The sequence below is a fragment of the Pseudorasbora parva genome, chromosome 24 (assembly GCF_024679245.1).
Source record: "Pseudorasbora parva isolate DD20220531a chromosome 24, ASM2467924v1, whole genome shotgun sequence".
Lineage (NCBI taxonomy): Eukaryota > Metazoa > Chordata > Actinopteri > Cypriniformes > Gobionidae > Pseudorasbora > Pseudorasbora parva.
In genome coordinates this window covers 35,375,481-35,399,594 of record NC_090195.1, presented here as the reverse complement: position 1 = coordinate 35,399,594, position 24,114 = coordinate 35,375,481, and the positions used below count along the sequence as shown (strand labels likewise).

The 24,114-nt window shown below is 39.8% G+C and overlaps 1 protein-coding gene across 4 annotated transcripts in view; it reads left to right on the top strand.

Moving 5' to 3' along the window:
- Window positions 1-24,114, top strand: part of LOC137064221 (piezo-type mechanosensitive ion channel component 2) — a 266,236-nt gene that overhangs the window by 98,573 nt on the left and 143,549 nt on the right. For 2 of the 4 annotated variants that reach the window (XM_067435581.1, XM_067435580.1), the window contains exon 5: window positions 8,143-8,296. In XM_067435581.1, coding sequence (XP_067291682.1) covers window positions 8,143-8,296 — 154 coding nt within the window. Of the gene's footprint in view, window positions 1-745; window positions 835-924; window positions 1,013-8,142; window positions 8,297-24,114 lie in introns of those variants that run through there. The other 2 variants (XM_067435582.1, XM_067435583.1) reach the window with 2 other exon arrangements.

Here is a 24,114-nt window from a genome sequence, read left to right as displayed (position 1 = left end):
ATTGTTTATGCTCAAACAGCGACATTACACACTCACTAAAGTTAAACAAGTTAAACGATAAACAAGGACCCCTTTAAATTAGGAATATTGTGATGTGTTGGTTCCCAGAAAGAAAACTCAAGACTAGAATAGAGACATCAGGGAGTTCATAAACAGTGACACATAATTATTATGTAATTATTTATTTTTAAGTCATTCTCAGTGACTCTGTCTGCAGCTTACACTGACAGGCCAGTAGGTGGCAACAAGTGACTTTTTATGAGTGATTCATTGAATCAATAATTCAGATGTGTTCAAAAATGATTAGAAAGATTAGAAAGACTTTTTGAAAGATTCATATCATTAATTTGGAACGAAACCCCACTGTTTTTGTTTGGAGACTGTAATTATGCTGTGGTTTGTTTGTCAGAATGAAAATAAACAAAGTAACAGAAAATATAAATGCAATGCATGTGTCATAAATGCAATTTAATCAATTTTAACTAGCTGTTAATCAAACATTTTTATCAGTCAATGCATCTCATAACTACACATTGTCATATTTGTTTTTCTACAATTCCACATGCACCAAGTTTACTTAATTTCGACACAAACACTGAAAGTAACGATAACATGCAGTTCACAATGTCAGTTTGATTCGGTAACCATTTTGTTTGATTCATCAGACCGCCGCGGTTCACTCGTTATGAACGATTCTTTTTGAAAGATTCATTAAAACGATTCACTAAAGTGATTCACTTTCGGAGTCATTTGTTAGTGAATTGCTAATCACTCAAGCTCGCGTAAACACCGCAAAAAAGACGCGCCCTTGCTGTTGTTTTTGTTATACAGACAGTAAGTTACAGCTTTTATCTCATCACATTCTTTTTCAGATTCTTTTTCAGATGACAAACTCTTTATTGTGTTTTGACGATGTTTATTAAGTTGACAGTCACGGTCGCGCTGTTGAGGCCTGTGAGAGACTTTCGTGGAGAAGTCAAAACACATGAGCACACTCACAAAGGACACTGAGGTAAAATAATGAGATTTTGTTTTTATTTATTACATATGGTATATGTAAGTGATATTACACGACGAAGGGAGTTGTTTTGCTGAATATTATCACAAATGCAAACGTTACTTCGCTTATAGTTCAACACAAGTAACTTAGGTAATATCGAAGGACGAATCGAATCGAATGAATGACTGACTCAATTATTAAAATGGTAATGATTTAGTTTTATGTTTCAAAACATCATTGAATTTTTTCTTGTAAATTATTATTTGATTGGTAAAAGCCCTGTTGTGTTTTATCATAAACTAAATGTGTTGATCAAAATAAGAACTGGAAATCAGGGTCATTTATGTTTAAAAGGAGAAAAATATCTACATTAAAGTAGGAAATACCCATAATCTCTTTCTCTTGAATAATTTGACTATTATTATGATTTAAGTGTTGCCCGTTTGGGGAAACTTGTTCACTCTTACATTAATTAAAGAGAAGGGAAATATGTCCCTTTTCACAAGATACTTTTAATCTCAGTTGTGCCCAGAATGTGTCTGTGAAATTTCAGCTCAAAATCCCCCCAGATAATTATAGTTGGTCAAATTTGGGAGCAGCAGCTCATTTGCATTTAAAGGGACACACAAAACGGCTTGTTTTTGATCACACCCAAATGAGTATGACCCAAAAGATGTGTAGATACGAAATGACACAGATGTGGGTGTGTTCAGGATCAAACTAACGCCACAGCTCTAGTCTCTGTGAATACAGTCAGAGCCAATGCTCACTTTAGCCATATTAGCGTACAGCGTTCAGCTCATTCAGAAGGACATGTGCAAACATTCACAGAATATGAAGAGCGTCAGTCGTTCTGATATGAAGTTAGAGCTCGAAGTGTTGGGATTGACCCGTCCTTCAGACACTGTAACGTCTCAAATCCAGCGCTACTGGAGTAAGCAGTCGTGTGTAAAATGATTTGTGACCATCATTCATCGGCACATTTCCTTCCTAAGTGAGCTTCAGTGGCTCTGATGCCGGAGTCTCTGAGACTCGTGTGTTCTCTGCTTCATCAGGACATTAGTGATGTTTGTGGCGCACACATTGTAATACTCGAGCGCGGATACAGCGAGGAAACCGAAATGGCTGCGCTGTGCTTTTGACTCAGGGGGCGTGGCTTTGCTAAAGGGCCAATCAGCAGCAGGCATAGGCGGGGCTTCCCTACTCTTACAGGAGTAAAGGGATATATGAGAGATTGATAATGATGGGCATAGGCCTGTCACGATAACACATTTTCCTGGACGATAAATTGGCCAATAAATTATTGAGATAAACGATAATATTGTCGTTCTGAGACCATTTTCATCTAAAGTAATGATAATGGCATAATAATTTTTTCAAAGATCAATAAACTTTTATTTCTAAAGACTATTTAACACTGAAAACGGAAACATTTTAAATATCCACAATAAATGAACAAAACAACCAAAAAATAAAATGGATGAAAACCGCAAAAGATGAGGAGGATTAGGGGCGGCACGGTTCACAAAACCCACGGTTTATTTTTCTCATGCGGGCATATTTTAACTCTTCTACTTCCAATGTTTAGTGAACGGCTGAAGCAGAGCTCACACACACGTCCTGGCTGGCACCTGCTGTCACACATCGACGCAAATTAAGAAATACAGCTCATTTAGGCTATACAGCTCTGTCCTACTTAATGTACCGGTACTAATAAAAGTCCATATCGTACCGTTTGTAATAGCAGGGTATCGTAATACTTTTCTAGTACCGGTATATCGTGCAACACTATTTACAACCATATAAATTGTGCTCAGGATAATGCTCTGTTTGTGCCTTATTTGGTCATGTCATGAATATTAATGTTGAGCTCTGCTCTGATTGGCTTCTTGTTTTTGATTTACATATGAAGGAGGAGGCAATGGTGTTTGAGACTCACAGTATGTGATGTTCATGTACTGAACTCTCATTTTATTTAATGAATGAATGCCTCAATGACTCACTTATTGAAATGGTAATGATTAAGTTTTATGTTTCAAAACATCATTGCATTTTTTTCTTGTAAATTATTATTTGATTGGTAAAAGTAAATTCTGCCCTTTAAATCTTTACCAGTCAATGTTACAGTAAAGTATTTAATATAAGTTTGATAATTGAATAGCATCGAATTACAGTTTGCAGAACAGTGTGGTATTATGTTAAAATACTAAAAGTATTTTTTTCGTTGTTGTTATTGTTTTTCAGTAATGAAGACGGGTTTTCAGAATTTGCCAGATTTTCCCAAACTCTGTACAGCAAGACATCTGCAAAATATTCATCTTGTTTACTTGTTTATTGCTATGTTTATTTGTGAACGAGAAACTCTGTCTCTCTAAAGGGTTGGAGCAGCTGAATCGGCTTAACGTCGTGCAAACGTAACTTAACCTCTGCTGCGTAAACCTTTAAAGATATGAGAACGAGCGTCTTTACAGCTGAGAAGTGGCCTTATAGACGTGCAAGTATGCGTTTGGGTTTTCAGAACAGGCCGCTCTCTGAAGTGATGTTTTCTTGAGGGTTGAATGGATTGGTTTCATTAAAATCACTCTCGACTGCTCACTGGAGCACGGAAATGAGATCCAGACGGGCTAGCGCTCTGAGCGAGGATACTGGGAATCGCAGGCTTTTATTGAAGAACACAGTGTTTTTGTGCATTTTTAAAGAGGCACTGCTGCTCATTGTTGCTCTCGTAAAAAAAAAATAATCTTAAATGTTGCTTTGGCTCAAGAGGCACAATTATAACTTTGTGATTAATGTCCAACCAGTCAAAAGTTTGGAAAGATTAATATCTTTAATGATTTTGTAGTCTCTTCTGCTCATCAACTCTTACGAAGCCAAAATATATGAAAATATAATGTAATACATTAGGCAATATATTGCAACACTGCAAAAAATGCTTTTCTTACTTAGTATTTTTGTCTTGTTTCTAGTCCAAACATCTAAAAATTCTTTAAACACGAAGTATTTACTAGACAAGCAAAAGTAATTGTCTTGTTTTGGGGAAAATAACTCAAAATTAAGAGAGTGTTTGCTTAAAATAAGATAAATAATCTGCTAATGAGGTGAGAAAAATAATCTTAAAACAACATTATTTTGCTTTCCCCACTGCCAGATTATTTAGCTTATTTTAAGCAAACACTCTCTTCATTTTGAGTTTTTTTGCCCAAAACAAGACTTTTTCACACAAGATTTTTCTTAATGTATTTAAAAAAAAAAGAAGAAGAAATTTTGACTAGAAACAAGAAAAATACTAAGTAAGAAAAGCATTTTTTGCAGTGAATATATTGAAAGTGCCTATCATTTGTATATTTTGCAATATATCACATGAATATATTGTATAATACCATCAATATATTATCCCATGCATTTACAAATTATTATAATATATTTCAAGTGAAGTATTAGAACATATATTTTCCTTTCCCAAGGGAAGGCTGCATTTATTTGATAAATAATACAGAAAAACTGGGAAATATTGTGAAATATTATTGCAATTTAATTTATTCTTAATTTATTATTGGTTTTCTGTTTTAATGTACTTTAAAATGTAATTTATTTCTATGATGCAAAGCTAAATTACTCCAGTCTTCAGTGTCACATGATCCTTTCAGAAATCATTTTTAATATGCTGATTTATTATCCATGTTGGAAACGGTTGTGCTTTTAGTATTTTTTATAGCGTGATACTTTTTTCAGGATTCTTTGATTAAAAGAAAATAGTTTAAAAAAAACAATATAAATCTTTTTATTTTATTTTTATTATTAGTTTAACTCATCCTTGCTGAATAAAAGTATTAATTTCTTTCAAAAAAAGAAAGAATTTTTTCTTACCCCATGCTTTTAAACGGTAGTCACACTCGTTACTGATACACACACTCATCCCTGTCACTGATACACACACTCATACCTGTCACTGATACACACACTCATCCCTGTCACTGATACACACACTCATCCCTGTCACTGATACACACACTCATCCCTGTCACTGATACACACACTCGTACCTGTCACTGATACACACACTCATACCTGTTACTGATACACACACTCATACCTGTTACTGATACACACACTCATACCTGTCACTGATACACACACTCATACCTGTCACTGATACACACACTCATACCTGTCACTGATACACACACTCATACCTGTCACTGAGACACACACTCATCCCTGTTACTGATACACACACTCATACCTGTCACTGATACACACACTCATACCTGTCACTGATACACACACTCATACCTGTCACTGATACACACACTCATACCTGTCACTGAGACACACACTCATCCCTGTTACTGATACACACACTCATACCTGTTACTGATACACACACTCATACCTGTCACTGATACACACACTCATCCCTGTCACTGAGACACACACTCATACCTGTCACTGATACACACACTCATACCTGTCACTGAGACACACACTCATCCCTGTTACTGATACACACACTCATACCTGTCACTGATACACACACTCATACCTGTTACTGATACACACACTCATACCTGTCACTGATACACACACTCATCCCTGTCACTGATACACACACTCATACCTGTTACTGATACACACACTCATACCTGTCACTGATACACACACTCGTACCTGTCACTGATGCACACACTCAAACTTGTTACTTATACACACACTCATCCCTGTCACTGATACACACACTCATCCCTGTCACTGATACACACACTCATACCTGTCACTGATACACACACTCATACCTGTCACTGATACACACACTCGTACCTGTCACTGATGCACACACTCGTACCTGTCACTGATACACACACTCGTACCTGTCACTGATACACACACTCGTACCTGTCACTGATACACACACTCGTACCTGTCACTGATACACACACTCGTACCTGTCACTGATACACACACTCGTACCTGTCACTGATACACACACTCATACCTGTCACTGATACACACACTCGTACCTGTCACTGATACACACACTCGTACCTGTCACTGATACACACACTCATACCTGTCACTGATACACACACTCGTACCTGTCACTGATACACACACTCGTACCTGTCACTGATACACACACTCATACCTGTTACTGATACACACACTCATCCCTGTCACTGATGCACACACTCGTACCTGTCACTGATGCACACACTCATCCCTGTCACTGATACACACACTCATACCTGTTACTGATACACACACTCATCCCTGTCACTGAGACACACACTCATACCTGTCACTGATACACACACTCATACCTGTCACTGATACACACACTCATCCCTGTCACTGATACACACACTCATACCTGTTACTGATACACACACTCATCCCTGTCACTGATGCACACACTCATCCCTGTCACTGATACACACACTCATCCCTGTCACTGATGCACACACTCATACCTGTCACTGATACACACACTCATCCCTGTCACTGATACACACACTCATACCTGTTACTGATACACACACTCATACCTGTCACTGATACACACACTCATCCCTGTCACTGATACACACACTCATACCTGTCACTGATACACACACTCATCCCTGTCACTGATGCACACACTCATCCCTGTCACTGATACACACACTCATACCTGTCACTGATACACACACTCATACCTGTTACTGATACACACACTCATCCCTGTCACTGATACACTCACTCATGCCTGTCACTGATACACTCACTCATACCTGTCACTGATACACACACTCATACCTGTTACTGATACACACACTCATACCTGTTACTGATACACACACTCATACCTGTTACTGATACACACACTCATCCCTGTTACTGATACTCACACACACTCGTACCTGTCACTGATACACACACTCATACCTGTCACTGATACACACACTCATACCTGTTACTGATACACACACTCATCCCTGTCACTGATACACACACTCATACCTGTTACTGATACACACACTCATCCCTGTCACTGATACACTCACTCATACCTGTCACTGATACACACACTCATACCTGTCACTGATACACACACTCATACCTGTCACTGAGACACACACTCATACCTGTTACTGATACACACACTCATACCTGTTACTGATACACACACTCATCCCTGTCACTGATACACACACTCATCCCTGTCACTGATACACTCACTCATACCTGTTACTGATACACACACTCATCCCTGTCACTGATACACACACTCATACCTGTCACTGGTACACACACTCATACCTGTTACTGATACACACACTCATCCCTGTCACTGATACACACACTCATACCTTTCACTGATACACACACTCATACCTGTCACTGATACACACACTCGTACCTGTCACTGATGCACACACTAGTACCTGTCACTGATGCACACACTCATACCTGTCACTGATACACACACTCGTACCTGTCACTGATGCACACACTAGTACCTGTCACTGATGCACACACTCATACCTGTTACTGATACACACACTCATACCTGTCACTGATACACACACTCATCCCTGTCACTGATACACTCACTCATACCTGTTACTGATACACACACTCGTACCTGTCACTGATGCACACACTAGTACCTGTCACTGATGCACACACTCATACCTGTTACTGATACACACACTCATACCTGTCACTGATACACACACTCATCCCTGTCACTGATACACTCACTCATACCTGTTACTGATACACACACTCATCCCTGTCACTGATACACACACTCATCCCTGTCACTGATACACACACTCATCCCTGTCACTGATACACACACTCATCCCTGTCACTGATACACACACTCATACCTGTCACTGATACACACACTCATACCTGTCACTGATGCACACACTCATACCTGTCACTGATGCACACACTCGTACCTGTCACTGATGCACACACTCGTACCTGTCACTGATGCACACACTCGTACCTGTCACTGATGCACACACTCGTACCTGTCACTGATGCACACACTCGTACCTGTCACTGATGCACACACTCGTACCTGTCACTGATGCACACACTCGTACCTGTCACTGATGCACACACTCATATCTGTGTTTGTCTCGCTGTAGTGTCCGAGGCGCCAATGCTGGGAATGGCATCCGGGTGTTTATTCCGGACATCGGCATGTTTGTGGTGGGCCTGGTCTCATGGCTCCTGTGCCGCAGTCTGGAGAAGCTGAAGGACGCGTCGCAGCACAACAGTGACTTTGAGGTGGACGACCAGGTGAGAAACATACACACACTGTTACTGACTCACTAACACACACACTGGTACTGACTCACTAACACACACACACACACACACACACACTGGTACTGACTCACTAACACACAAATGCTAATGAGCATTCTTAAGTGTGTGTGTGCGGACTAGAGTCTGAGTCCTGATGCTTGGGCTGGGTGATATGATCAAATATATATATATTCCATTAAAGAGTAAGAAACTGTGACAGTGACTGACTGCGTGAGTGTGTGTGATTGAGTTTGTGACAGTGACTGATTGTGTGACTGAGTGTGATTGAGTTTGTGACAGTGACTGCGTGTGTGTGTGACTGTGTGTGTGACTGAGTGTGATTGAGTGATTAACAGTACGTGAGTGTGTTTACGTGTGTTTTAGTGTGTGACTGAGTGTGTGAGAGAGAGTGTGAGTGTGTGTGACTGAGTTTGTGTAAATGTGTGTGTGTTAAACCTCAAGAATGAATGTAAACGTAAGTTGTGAACTGTATAAGTTAAAACAATGCAGGCTTCTTATCAACATGCACCTGATTGCCAAGATGAGTTTATCAAAAACGTGGATTTATTATTTATATGATAAATATAAATGTATCGCCCAGCCCTACTCGACTTTTAAATTCACTGCAATAGAGTTGTCTCGCACTCGTCTCACTCATGCCTTGGCTCTGTCATTCTCACACCACACAACTTTCATCAAGCAAACATGAGCCAGCGTCTTCCTCCATCTCTGCGGGAGACTCGCCTCCAGCTTGGCTGTAAATTATGGTCCACGGCTCCGTGTAGGAAAATATTGCGAACTCATAACTATCTGGATGAAGACCAACTGTGCAAGTGCAGTTTCTCCACAGGCTGTCATTGTTTCTTTGCGTTTAATTGTTAGGTCTCTAGTTTGATCAGCTCAAGGTTGATAACCGGTGTGTGAAATAAACCCAAGTCTGTAGATGACACAATCCAAATGATTAATCAGGGTTTCTGCAGGTCTTAAAGTCTTAATTTGGCCTTCCACAATTGAAGGCCTTAATGTCTTAAATTGGAGCAGAAAGTCTTTAATTTAACATCATGGCATTATATTAGGGCGCTGTGGTTTCTGTGATGCTGAAAATGTGGACGGAAAGGCAGAATCCATTCATAGAAATGTAATTTACTGTATAATGCAGAATGACAGAATTTGTCAGATTTTGTATGAATAAATCAACAGTAGGTCTGACACTTAAAGGGCCAGTTCACCTCATGTAGATCCAAACTCGTCAGACTTTCCTTCAGCATATAAAGCCATCGAGTCTCTTCAGAACATGGAATAATCCGCTCGCTCCGTATGGATCAGTTTTAGGATCTCTTCTTTTCTGAAGCGTCAGTGGAAGTTGCTTAGTCTGTCAATGGAGGGACAGAAATCTTTCCCATTTCATCACAAATATCTTCATTTGTGTTCAGATGAGGAAGGAGAGCCAGTCACATTTAATCTGAGCAGTAAAGCAACAGAACAATTAAAACAGAATAAAACAAGAAAATAAGATTTCATACGGCCCTATATTAAATCACATGCACTCTAAAACATTTACTACGATTTACTGAGTGAAATCAATTACATACACCGTATGAACTAAATAAATTTAAAGCCAAAAGTTAAGTAGATCTGAGTAACTACATTTGGTACATTTAACACAAAATTGAGTAGAAAAAAATTTGTATTATGAGTAATATTTTTTTGACATTGGCCTTTATTGTTGATGAGTTAACACCCCAAAAAAGCCTTAAACCAAACACTGATTTGCACTGATCGTGTTGGTCATTATGGAAATGATCCGCTGCGCCACGTTTTATTTTATGTCACCATACTTGATCGTTCAACTATTGGTGTAACTGTATTTAAATAGAGGAAAACGTGGAGGAGTTTGGTCGCTTCTAACTTGATCTCTGTTTGGTACCATAGTGCAGTGGTTCCCAACCACATTCCTGGAGCCCCCCTAACACTGCACATTTTGCATGTCTCCTCAATCAAACACACCTGATTCAGGTCATCAGCTCATTAGTAGTGACTCAAAGACCTGAAATGGGTGTGTCAGTCAAAGGAGATATGCAAAATGTGTAGTGTTAGGGGGGCTCCAGGAATGTGGTTGTGAACCACTACCATTGTGAATGAACTGGGCTTAGTGGGCTAAGCTAAATGCTATCAGATCGTCACCGCGCGTCAGAGAGATTAAGAGCACGCACTGAGATGAGAGAGGTGTGTGTCAACTCGTCTTAGTTAAGGGAATAACATAGTTTAATATGAAAGAGTCGTGTATCCCTTTAAAATACCTGGCAGGCAGGTAAACAAATAAAAAATAAACAAAAGTGCCACAGTGTTTGCAAAGCCAGTAATGTGCTTTTAGGAACTGCACTCCTAACTCTTACTGTCATCACAGTAGTGTTTCACAGAAGGAAATTTATGTTTTTCTTGATTAAAAACTAACATCTCTACCTTGTCAGTTTTGAGCCTGTTTCTCATCAAGGACATTTGCAATGGCACTAACTCTTCGGCCGGTATGCCTGGGTAAACTCGCTGTATTGTGTCGGGTGTTTGTTTTTGAGGTGCCATATCAGGTTTGTTGTGTTAAATGTAGCCCTTTCCTTTCCACCTCTTGCAATCCCAAGTTTGTGTAACGGGCGCGCTGTGTCTTTAACAGGTTGTTAGGTTGAATGCACGCCCATTAACCCTTGTAAATTCTGCGTTGTGTTCTTGTTGGGTTGAATGAAGGAAAGACGCAGACCACGATCAACTGCTGGTTTCTCTTTTAATGAAGGTGAAACAGCAAATTTGGTTCCTCTCAGCGAACCTGGTGCAGACTGTACAAATCAACAAAAAAATACATAAGTCACATGCAGCCTCCTCCACACAGGTTTCAAGCTCCTGTTAGCAGATAAACACACAGAAAATCCTGTAGTCTAGCACGTGGAAAAATGTCTACTTTAAAGCTTGCAAAAAGTCTGTTTACAAGGTTTACGTTCAATTGACACTAACTGCATGTTCACAACCTCAAAGCTTACATTTATACATGCATAAAACAAGGTTTGCATCTCACAAAAACCGAAATAAATGTTTAAAACTGACGAGCAAAATGAAACATTACCTTCTCTCAGCTAGTCTGGCGCAAACTGAAAGAAGCGCGTGAATGACGCCACAAAGCCTGCGACACTCTTAAAGTAACAGTACAGGTATTAACATTATGGTCTGAATACAACATCCAGCCATAAATATTGACAATAGAACATACAGAAAACATATAGAAAACAATGTTCATCAGGATTTGGTGACATTTCAACCGTAAAAGTAAAGATATAATTTCAACCTGGTTACATTTGCATATCCTCACAGTTGGCTATGGCAATGTTGCACAGGCATTCTCGCGATTTCTGCTTCAAACTGCTTCTGTGTTCTACTTTGCCGACATTTAAACCAATAGTGTACATCAATAAGTGACGTCATGCCGCACGCGTTGCTCTTTCTGTGAATTAAAGGGTGCGTTCACACTTCAGTTAGTTCGGTTCGTTTGGTCCGGACCAAAAAACATAAAGAAAACATATAGTCCTGATCCGCTCAGTGTTCACACTGGCATTTTTAACAGCGAACCTAAAGTTACCGAACCAAAGGCACAGGGAGACGCTCACAACCTGATTGGTCGGCTTTTATGACGTCGGAGCTGCTTACCGAACACTCAGAACAACGCTGTGCCGGATTACACGCGGCGGCCATTATATGCGTGTATATGGTTTTATTTTTACCAGCTGAGGAGACCGAGTGATGAAGCCAATCAGGATATGGGGATTATTAGGAGGTCATGATGGACAGGGGCCAGTGGGCAAATTTGGCCAGGATGCCGGGGTTACACCCCTACTCTTTATCGAAGGACATCCTGGGATTTTTAATGACCACAGAGAGTCAGGACCTCGGTTAAACGTCTCATCCGAAGGACGGTGCTCTTTGTCAGTATAGTGTCCCCATCACTACACTGGGGTGTTAGGACCCACACAGACCACAGGGTGAGCGCCCCCTGCTGGCCTCACTAACACCTCTACCAGCAGCTCCTGGTTTTCCCAGTTGGTCTCTCATCCAGGGACTGACCAGGCTCAGCCCTGCTTAGCTTCAGTGGGAAACCAGTCTTGGGCTACAGGGTGATATGGCTGCTGGCCATATCACCCTGTACCTCCTCGTCTGTACTGACTAATGGGCAACAGGTCCTCTGATGAGGAGAACCAGGGATGCTTTTTGTGCGATTTGTTTTGTGGTGTTTTTTTTTTTTTTTTTTTTCCTAGTATTTTCGCCTGTATTTAGTAGATTGTGTTTAACTCACAAAAGAGTGATTATCAGTTCAACACACTGAGGTTTAGAAATTCTACATATAATTTTTAAACAAAACTGCATTGGTATCGGTTTAGTATCGGTATCGACCGATACTAAGATTTTTTTTATATCTGATTTATATCTGAAAAAAACGGTATTGGTGCATCCCTATTACTGTGATATTTACTAAGCCACTGAGAATTTGAGGTTTTTTTTTTTCAGCACAACTATCTAAACATCCTTAAATCAAGACATACTAATAACAGAGCACAATTAAGAAATTATATCTTGAAACTGAACAAAATGAAGTGAGTTTGTGCTTAAAACAAGAGCAAATATCTGTTATTGGGTATAAAAATTACTTTCATTTGAATTAAGTTGCTTTTTTATAAATCCTTTGGCAGATATTTGTTCTTGTTTTAATTATAAAATCACTTTCAGAAGATTTCTCATCTCAAACTTTAGGCTATTGTTTGTGAGATTAATTTAAAAGTGATGGAGGATCTGTTTGGCATTGTATTCAACATTGAAGTGTCACTAATAAAGCTCACCGTGTGCTTAGACATTTACATTTTGAGACGTGTTGTTTCCTTCAGTTTAATCCTTAAAAAGCTCTTCCCTTCAGAAAGCCTGTTAAAGCCTCTGCGATTGGGTGTATTGGAAGAATGCATGACAACACATGCATGTGTGCTGAAGTCAGGAAGAGGATAAGTCATTCATATCAGCCAAACTAGTGGAGATTCATGTGGCATAATTCACTTTCAAGAGATCGTTTTCTCACTTACTGGATCTAAACATACACAGAATCTTTTAAATATAATGTGTTTGACCAGTTAATTGATCTAGAAGGAATAAAAATATTTTTAGTGTATTGATTTCCACTAAGTGCTTGCTTTGAATTTGATCATCTGCCATGAAAGATCCTTTAGTTCCTATGAAAACATCTCCATCCGCTCAACATATATAAACCGTGCCTATAGACAATAAGGGATGCTTTACGTAGCTAAACATGAAATATACTGAGTTTGGGAAGTTTGATTGACACATTGACTCTTTTATACTGTTACTTTTGTGCACTTTTGTCTGTAATATTTCTGCTCAGCTTTGGCTTCATATTTCGTTTGCGAGTGATTAATTCAACAAGACTTTTTAATAGTTTTGCTTAAAATATCAATATCACCCTCCTCAAATACTGTCAGTTTCAGGCCTTGATGCTTACTTTTTTCACAAGTTCTCTGTGCTCCTAAGTTTTTTGAAACTTTAGGAGCGCAACTAATTAACAATTTGACACACAGCGTGACTTTTATTTAATAAACGAGCCTGAAATATACCAGGGGGCTCATTTATAAAACTTTGCGTAGATTTCATCCTAAAAGTTTATGTACCTATGTACCTAAGTTAGAAAAAAATTCTGATTTATAAAACCATGTGTACGCCAGAACCTGCGCAACAATCCCTTTATAAATCCCAGCCAGCAGCAGCAGATTGTGCGTACGTGCATCTCCACCCTGACTCCTCCCCAAAATCACCATATATGGAGCTGACAACGCCTAGTTTTACTATGCATGACCTCATCTGCATATCATTTGCATGCATATTCCCATCCACGTGACACCATGTTTAACACTGTCAAAGGTAAAAGACATTGAAAAATATTAGATATGGATAAATAAATATCATTTGTGCCTTACACATTACATTGCTGAAAATCATTCAATATCCTTTTTATGTTGTAGAATAAATAAATCAAAATATCAATAAAAACAAAATTGTATAAAATAATTCTCATGTATTTTTTTAAAAATAGTGTTATTTTAATTAAACAATATTTTTTTAATTCAAATAAAATAAAATTCATGCAGTTTTGCTGGTAATGTCCCTGAATGATCTCGTTCTCTCCTTATTCTGCTACTGGCGTAATCCTCCAGGAAGCATTACATACCCGGGTCACCGGAGGATTTACAGGGAGTGCAGATTTATTAGGCAAATGAGTATTTTGACCACATCATCCTCGTTATGCATGTTGTCTTACTCCAAGCTGTATAGGCTGGAAAGCCTACAACCAATTAAGCATATTAGGTGATGTGCATCTCTGTAATGAGAAGGGGTGTGGTCTAATGACATCACCACCCTATATCAGGTGTGCATAATTATTAGGCAACTTCCTTTCCTTTGGCAAAATGGGTCAAAAGAAGGACTTGACAGGCTCAGAAAAGTCAAAAATAGTGAGATATATTGCAGAGGGATGCAGCAGTCTTAAAATAGCCAAGCTTCTGAAGCGTGATCATCGAACAATCAAGCGTTTCATTCAAAATAGTCAACAGGGTCGCAAGAAGCGTGTGGAAAAACCAAGGCGCAAAATAACTGCCCGTGAACTGAGAAAAGTCAAGCGTGCAGCTGCCAAGATACCACTTGCCACCAGTTTGGCCATATTTCAGAGCTGCAACATCACTGGAGTGCCCAAAAGCACAAGGTGTGCAATACTCAGAGACATGGCCAAGGTAAGAAAGGCAGAAAGTCGACCACCACTGAAAAAGACACACAAGCTGAAACGTCAAGACTGGGCCAAGAAATATCTCAAGACTGATTTTTCTAAGGTTTTATGGACTGATGAAATGAGAGTGAGTCTTGATGGGCCAGATGGATGGGCCCGTGGCTGGATTGGTAAAGGGCAGAGAGCTCCAGTCCGACTCAGACGCCAGCAAGGTGGAGGTGGAGTACTGGTTTGGGCTGGTATCATCAAAGATGAGCTTGTGGGGCCTTTTCGGGTTGAGGATGGAGTCAAGCTCAACTCCCAGTCCTACTGCCAGTTTCTGGAAGACACCTTCTTCAAGCAGTGGTACAGGAAGAAGTCTGCATCCTTCAAGAAAAACATGATTTTCATGCAGGACAATGCTCCATCACACCCGTCCAAGTACTCCACAGCGTGGCTGGCAAGAAAGGGTATAAAAGAAGAAAATCTAATGATATGGCCTCCTTGTTCACCTGATCTGAACCCCATTGAGAACCTGTGGTCCATCATCAAATGTGCGATTTACAAGGAGGGAAACCAGTACACCTCTCTGAACAGTGTCTGGGAGGCTGTGGTTGCTGCTGCACGCAATGTTGATGGTGAACAGATCGAAACACTGACAGAATCCATGGATGGGCGGCTTTTGAGTGTCCTTGCAAAGAAAGGTGGCTATATTGGTCACTGATTTGTTTTTGTCTGGTTTTTGAATGTCAGAAATGTATATTTGTGAATGTTGAGATGTTATATTGGTTTCACTGGTAAAAATAAATAATTGAAATGGGTATAAATTTGTTTTTTGTTAAGTTGCCTAATAATTATGCACAGTAATAGTCACCTGCACACACAGATATCCCCCTAAAATAGCTCAAACTAAAACTTCCAAAAATATTCAGCTTTGATATTAATGAGTTTTTTGTGTTCATTGAGAACATGGTTGTTGTTCAATAATAAAATTAATCCTCAAAAATACAACTTGCCTAATAATTCTGCACTCCCTGTATATCTTTCTAGCAAATAGACTGATCGTTAACACCTTGACAAAATCACAGAGTTAATTTGAGGGCTTAAATTTAAGACAAAAATGTTATAGTGAACACATGCTTCTTCATGACGGTTTTGTAATGTAATAGTAGGCTAGGACTGATGATGAGTAGCGATTGTGCTTCATGTATTTGCAGACTTTGACATTTTATGATATATGTAGGCAGAAGCATTAAAGCAAATCACCAAAACAACCCATTTTCTCATCAGGAATTGGAATGTGTCCTTCCTCTCTTGAACCTTTCTTTAAGAAAGATTTCGGTGTTTGGTCCAAACCAAACGTCTTGCCAGCGCTGACTCAACACATTTGTATTGTTCTGGTTAATTTCCACCCATCTCTTTACCTCTTCAAGCGACGCTGGTGTTTTTGATGGCTCCTCTCGGCTTCCTTTGCAATCAGAGTCGTGTTTATTCAGGTAAATGTCCTGTTTGATCCGTCAAGTTTGGGAATCCACATTGAGTCTGCCACATAAGGCATGATGTGTCTGCTAATTAGTGAAGTGTAGCGCTCGTTAACGAGAGCTGTGCTATATCTAGGCCGTTTGTTTCTGAAAGAGTCTCTTCTGCTCACTAAAGCTGCATTTATTGATCAAAAATTCAGACTCATCATAATGTAAATCATCTGTTCTCTATGGGAACATACAGTAAAGTGTCTTTTATTCCTGAGATCAAATTATCATCATTTCTCCAGTCTTCAGTGTCACATGACACTAATCATTCTCATATGAGGACATTATGGTGTGTATGTGTATGATGGGCAGGTTCAGGGTGTGTATGTGTGTGTGTGTGTGTGTGTGTGTGTGTATGATGGGCAGGTTTAGGGGTAGGGTTAAGCTAGGCATACACTGTGCGATTTCCGTCCCATTTCGAGCCGAATTCTGACTCGTGCGACTTTTTTCTGGGTCGGGACGATTTTCAGGTTTATCGTGTGTTGTTTTTCGTGAGGTGTTCGTGCAGTCTACAGGGGGATACGTGAGTCGACAAACCTCTCCCGATCGGGAATCGGATGGTCGGATGAATTTCTGGCGTGTCCCTCGTGAGGTTATCGCACAGCTGAAGCAAAGCCACGAACTGACTGCCCTATTTCCCCTCACTGCGCCTGCGCGAAAGCAGAAGTTTAAACATTTTATGTTTAAAAGCAGCAACGAAAAAACAAAAGAGGGAGATCTTTAATTATATAGGGAGCTATCAAATAGCAGAAATTAAGTAAACTGTGCCTCCAGTTTGTGTTGTAAAATAGTATTCTAAACCACTGTGTAGCCTATATATATCCAGTGCCTCTTATTCATTTAGCTAGTTGATCATTAATTTAGGGCTACTTTTTTTTATATTTTTTTTTTTATATTAATGAATATTTAGCCTAGGCCTACTTAATCTTATGACGGAAAGTGGAACCGTTGTCTATCTTAACACAATGTCATGCTGTCTTTTTTTTCTTCCTCTTTTTTTCCTTTTCCCGTTTTAATTCATGAACGCGAGTCAGTGGATGTCACGCAATGCGCAAAACGCAGTCTCAAATTCAGTCAATTATTCACTACAGAAAGTGAACGTAAAATCTGACAAGCTTTCGGCGCATATTCTCAGACAACGAGAGTTAAATGTAATTAGGCATGCTGATAACGTAGCCTAGTGTCTTAATTTATTTTCTTAATATTTCTATTTTGGTCCATATTGTGAGAAAAAAATAGAAGAGAAGTAGGCCCATTTTGTTTTAAACAAGTTGTTTTTAGATAAATCTGCTCTTACTTTTCATTGAGACATACATTATTGCAGTGTTCTGACATTATAGACCTATAATTCCTTGTTTAATCGGGCTAAATGTTTTTAAATAGTGATGAGTAATCTATCTATTATTTTATTATGCAGTGTGTTGATTATGCATTATGAAATTGTTGGGGGGAGGGGGGCAAATTAATGTAATATCAATTTAATAATAAAAGTAGGCCTACTCTAATAATAATAATAATAATTTTTATACATAAATTCTAAATCCTCTTAATATCAATAGCTGATGTATTTGATAGGCTATCTCTCTATAATACACCATGGTCTATCGTCTCCACAGGGGTTTTATTGTGCATTTTTCACCCGTACAGTGTGAGCTGTCAAGTCGCGTGCGGCGGTCGGATCGCACAGTGCGAGCACATCAATCGTGAGCTTTGGATTTACATCGCATGCGATCGACTCGTACAGTGTGAGTAGGTAACCTTGCTGAAAACCCATAGAAATCGCACAGTGTATGCCCAGCTTTAGTGTGTTTGATGGGCAGGTCTAGGGTGTGTGTGTGTGTGTGTATGATGGACAGGTCCAGGGTGTGTGTGTATGATGGGCAGGTTGAGGGGTAGTGTGTATGATGGACAGGTCTAGCATGTGTGTGTGTGTGTGTGTGTTTGTGACTGTGTGTGTGTGTGTGTGTGTGTGATGGGCAGGTTTAGGGGTTGTGTGTGTGTGACTGTGTGTGCGTGTGTGTGTTTGTGTGTGTATGATGGGCAGGTTTAGGGGTAGGGTGTGTGTGTGTGTGTATATATATGATGGGCAGGTTTAGGGTTAGGGTGTGTGTGTGTGTGTATATATATATATATATATATATATATATATATATATATATATATATATATATATATATATATATGATGGGCAGGTTTAGGGGTAGGGTGTGTGTGTGTGCGTCTGTGTGTATATGATGGGCAGGTTTAGTGGAAGGGGAAGTGTGTGTGTGTGATGGGCTGGTTTAGGGGTAGGGTAAGTGTGTGTGTGTGTGTGTGTGTGTGTGTGTGTGTGTGTGTGTGTGTGTATGCGAGATAGCGTGTGTGTGTTCAGTAGGTTCACATCTGGAACACATTTTCTGGTGTTGTTTTTTCGGTGGCGGTGTTAGTTACCAACCCCCAGCATTACACACACACACACACACACACACACACACACACACACACACTCTCTCTCTCTCTCTCTCTCTCTCTCTCTCTCTCTCTCTCTCTCTCTCTCTCTCTCTGAAGCGATGGCATGTACAGTAGGTGCTCATTGATGTGTTAAAGGGCTTAAGCATGGCGGGAGCTGCCGGCGGTTTGATGGAGAATTCTCTCTCACATACTCAGACCTTTATGGATCGTGACAGGCAGATAATTAATACCAGGCTGCAAGTGTTTAAAGGTGTGTGAATGAAGTCAAGTTGTTTTAATATTATTATTCTTATTACAGAATCCAAGAAAAACAACTAGTGCTAGTTCTTCAGTATGCAAATAATGACAGCGGACCATAAAACACCACAATGAACAATAAACATGAGGAGAATTACTGATAGTGACTGACGAGTACAGTATGGGCTACTGTACAGAATATGATTCTGATTAATGAAGGTTAATGAGAAATATAAAACATGTTTTATATGGTACAAGTGCTTTTTTTATTCATTATCTACTGTTTTAATTGTACTTTCACTCGTCAGCCACTAAATTGCCAGCCATTAAGAGTTTCTAGTAGCCAAAATAAAAATAATTGTCTATCACAAATTATGAAGTGGGATTTATTTAGTTGTAAACATATATTTCACTATAAACATGTTAAAAATAAGCAGAAGCAGAAATAGAAACCAAGCAATCAACCAACAAAATGTGCCGTCACCGTTAGTTAAAACGGTGGAACAATTTGAAATCTGAAATTTTAATTTGTTGGTAAATTGATTAGTAATTTTAACACAGTAAAACAAAAATGCTTACAGCATCTGGTATTAGTTTCCTATTTAAGACACGCATATATATATATATATATATACTGCAATGTGCTGCTGTTGCAGCTGGTCAAGAAAATGCTTGTGCTTTGTTTCTGTTTGATATAATTGTAAATAAATAAGGGATTTCAATAGATTAAAAAAAATATCATGATTAATCACACCTTTGTTATCCGATGCACACTTATCATGACATTAATAATGTGTAATTTATTACTAATTTTTAATTTTGTCATAATTTGCTATATCCAAAGTAAACAATCAGATTGAAGGGTGATTCTCACAAAACTGTATTTTCTGCAAGCTTTCGAGGATATTTGGAGACTTTAAAATGAATCGTACTATCAAGTACTCGAACGTGATTTTTGCGGAAACTTTAGTTACCAGCATGCTTTGCTTGGGACTTCATGAGAAGAGTAAAATTGTTAAGTGTTATTTTATGTGTTTTTTGGGCGCAAAATTAGATAAGGGGGAGACTTTATATTGTTTAATAGTGTTTGATGTTTAATTATGTTGGAATAACTAGAACCATTTAGTTATACAGGGTTACCATAGTGGAGAAGAGCAAAGGCTGTGGACTGAGACAGCTCATGTCATTAAAGGGGGGGTGAAATGCTGTTTCATGCATACTGAGCTTTTTACACCTTTAAAGACTTGGATTCCCATCCTAAACATAGACAAAGTTTCAAAAACTAATGTTGGACGTTTGATGGAGTATTTCTGTGTTAAAAATACTACTTCCGGTTTCTCACAAGTTTCGGCGAGTTTTTTTCGAGTATGGGTCGACTTGACGTTAATAGAGCGGAAGGTCCTTGTATGGGCCGTACGGGCTCTTCTCCCGGTAGGGTGTGCGCGCGCGTGACTAGAGCAAGAGAGGAAATGCACGCTGTAAACAGTCTCTCAGGTGCAGATCCAGTCGTCCGTGAACACTTATGACGCGCCGCGCTCCACTTTATTCCTATGGGTGACGTCGAGCGACTTCAGCGCTTCAGCACAGCATTCTGGGAAGGCAGCGCTGCCTTTGAACCGATTTGAACGCAGAAATGACGGGAAGCTTCAAGGCATCGCTTCAGTCGCGTCGCAAAGTGGATTTCCACGGTCACTGCTGTCACAGGACTTCACCAAATCATACCAAAGAAGTGTGTTTTTGACAGAGCGGTCCTGCTTTGGAAGATGCCGGTGAGTAAATCAACTTCAAATGTCTCTGCTATTGGCTACCGTCGCGTGAGTAAACATCAGTAAACGATACGATCGCGTGCTTCGTCATTCAAATGTGCTAACGGTTACTCCATTGTTGTTCTGTATAACGTTACACTATTCTGACTCTGACGTGCAAAACCGTTTTGCTTGCTACCTCTAAGGTCTAGTCACATACAATCGTCCATAAACCGAATCATGTCCTCATAAACTGCACACAAAGGCCCCTAAATACAGTCCATACCACAGAGACGGACATCCTGCTGTTGCCGTTTCTCCTGTTCAGTTTATTTCAGCCTCAGATTTGATTGTGGATCATTATCTGTATTAGCTGAGATAGATGGGTTTCTCCGGTTTCTCCACGCTTGAGGACGTCACCGCTTTGTGCGCTTGTCATTCTTTAGCTCCGCCCACTCGATACGCCTCCAGGTGCTCGGTTTTTTCCGGAAAGACTCGGTACAGCCCATATTTCTTTTATAAATATGATAAAACTAAAGACTTTTCGGAGATATGAAGGATGCAGTACTACTCTATAGGTACTCAAGATTGACATGAGATTGACTGAAACTGAGTGTTTCACCCCCCCTTTAAAGAGCATTTCATAGCACTTGACATGTTCATTATGGGCTATTGCTGACTTAAGGGTCCTGCACACTGTGCGATTTTTCAAAATCCTTTGCGAATGCCCCTTGTCAGACTGTACGAACATGATCCCCGATGTAAGCCATGTCACACTGTAAGATCTCAGTTGGCATTAATGTCAGACTGTACGATAGTGAAGCGCAAGAACTCGTCCAGAGTTTTATATCATCAATGAATGACGCGTTCGGTGACTGAGCTGCGTTACACGCGGGACTGAAATGCTGGCTACAGAGAAATCTCTAGCACTCGTTTTTGTCATAGTTTGTCTTGAAAAACAGAGATATTTGACGATTGTCATAGGAGAAGTCACACTGCAGGAGTGTGCGGCAAATCTTCTGACACTGCCAGAATTTCGTCTGAGGTAAAATTTGATCGCAGCGCTCATTAATCGGCTGCCGGTGAACATGTTAAACTAACGATCAAAGACGTCTGATTTTAGCCTAGGATCTGAGGAATCTTTTAGGATTTGACGGCCAAATCGTGGCCAAAATCACATAGTGTGCACCCGGCTTAAGTGAAAGCTAGTTAGTACAGTCTTATTAATCAGTCAAGTGACCGCAAAAATATTAAAAAACAAAGTAAGCTTGTGATTTGATTAAAGAGGCAGGGTCTCAAGCGCCGCTGTGCACACCACTGTTGTCAGGAAGTCATATTAAAATCATCTTGAGACTACTCAATTGGGTTACTTAAAAATTACTTCATTCCAAGATGTTGAAGTTATGTGAACAAATCATGTTTGTTTAACTTAATTGATTAATGTGAAACCGATGTACATAATTAAATCATGTAAATCCAACACAGCTCTTTTTCAGTGTACCTATCCCCCCCCCTTTCCATTTTATGCAATTTAGCTATATGTAACTAGCATAAAACTTAGTAGTGATCAACCGATATATTGGTTTCCCTATATTTTTCCCGATATTTAAGCATTTTCCCATAATCGGGTATCGGTTTTGTAATATCGGATTCACCGATAAATGGCTATAAATGGTGTTTCGAGAATTGCGTACAAACCCGCCATTAAAGGACTGCGGCTGAGGGGAGATGAGTCAACCACGGTGTTCAAAGGTAATATAACCTGCATCCCTTAATTGATAAACTTTATTTAACATAACAGTTATATGCTGCAGCCAAAAGACTGGTTTCCCACTGAAGCTAAGCAGGGCTGAGCCTGGCCAGTACCTGGATGGGAGACCAACTGGGAAAACCAGGAGCTGCTGGTAGAGGTGTTAGTGAGGCCAGCAGGGGGCGCTCACCCTGTGGTCTGTGTGGGTCCTAACACCCCAGTGTAGTGATGGGGACACTATACTGACAAAGAGCACCGTCCTTCAGATGAGACATTAAACCGAGGTCCTGACTCTCTGTGGTCATTAAAAATCCCAGGATGTCTTTCGGAAAAAGAGTAGGGGTGTAACCCCGGCATCCTGGCCAAATTTGCCCACTGGCCCCTCTGTCCATCATGGCCTCCTAATAATCCCCCTCTCCTGATTGGCTTCATCACTCGGTCTCCTCTCCACCAATCAGCTGGTGTGTGGTGAGCACTCTGGCGCAATATGGCTGCCGTCGCATCATCCAGGTGGTGCTGCACATTGGTGGTGCTTGAGGAGATTCCCCCCTTCTATGTAAAGCGCTTTGAGTGCCTTGAAAAGCGCTATATAAATCAAACTATTATTATTATTAGTTATGCACAAAGGAGATATTCACAAATAAGATGTTACAGTAATGAGATGCTATGTAGTTATGTAGTGTAAACTTGGTGCTAAAAATAGAGACAAACTCATGGAGTCAGTCAGGTAAGTTAACTTAATCCGACATGCTACAATAAAGACGTAACTTCACATTAATGAAATAAAACAGCCGTGAATGAGAGCATGTTGGAAATAAAAGCACCAAACTTATTTCTCTCTCTCTATTTCTATCTCTCTGTTGTGTCACCGTATGTAACTTTAAAGGGATAGTTCACTTTAAAATAAAAATTGTCATCCTTTACTCACCCTCAAGTTGTTTCAAACCTGTATGAATTTATTTCTTCAGCTGAACACAAGGGAAGATATTTTGAGGAATGTCAGTAACCAAACAGTTAACTGGAGCCATTGACTTCCATAGTATTGGAAGTCTATGGCTCCTGTTAACTGTTTGGTTACTGACATTCTTTATCTATAACGCCGTTATTCCCATCACTGTTGGTGGGCACGTAACGTTACTGCGGATGATGTCGGCGGGATAGGAGGATGAAAGCGGGAGATGGTCAGTTGGTCAGCCCCATTCACCAGTACCAGCAGTTTATCAGGAAATCCCAGTTGTCTCTGACGAAAGTAACTATCCTGTGTAAAATGATCACTACAGAGGCGGGTATTGGTGTTGATC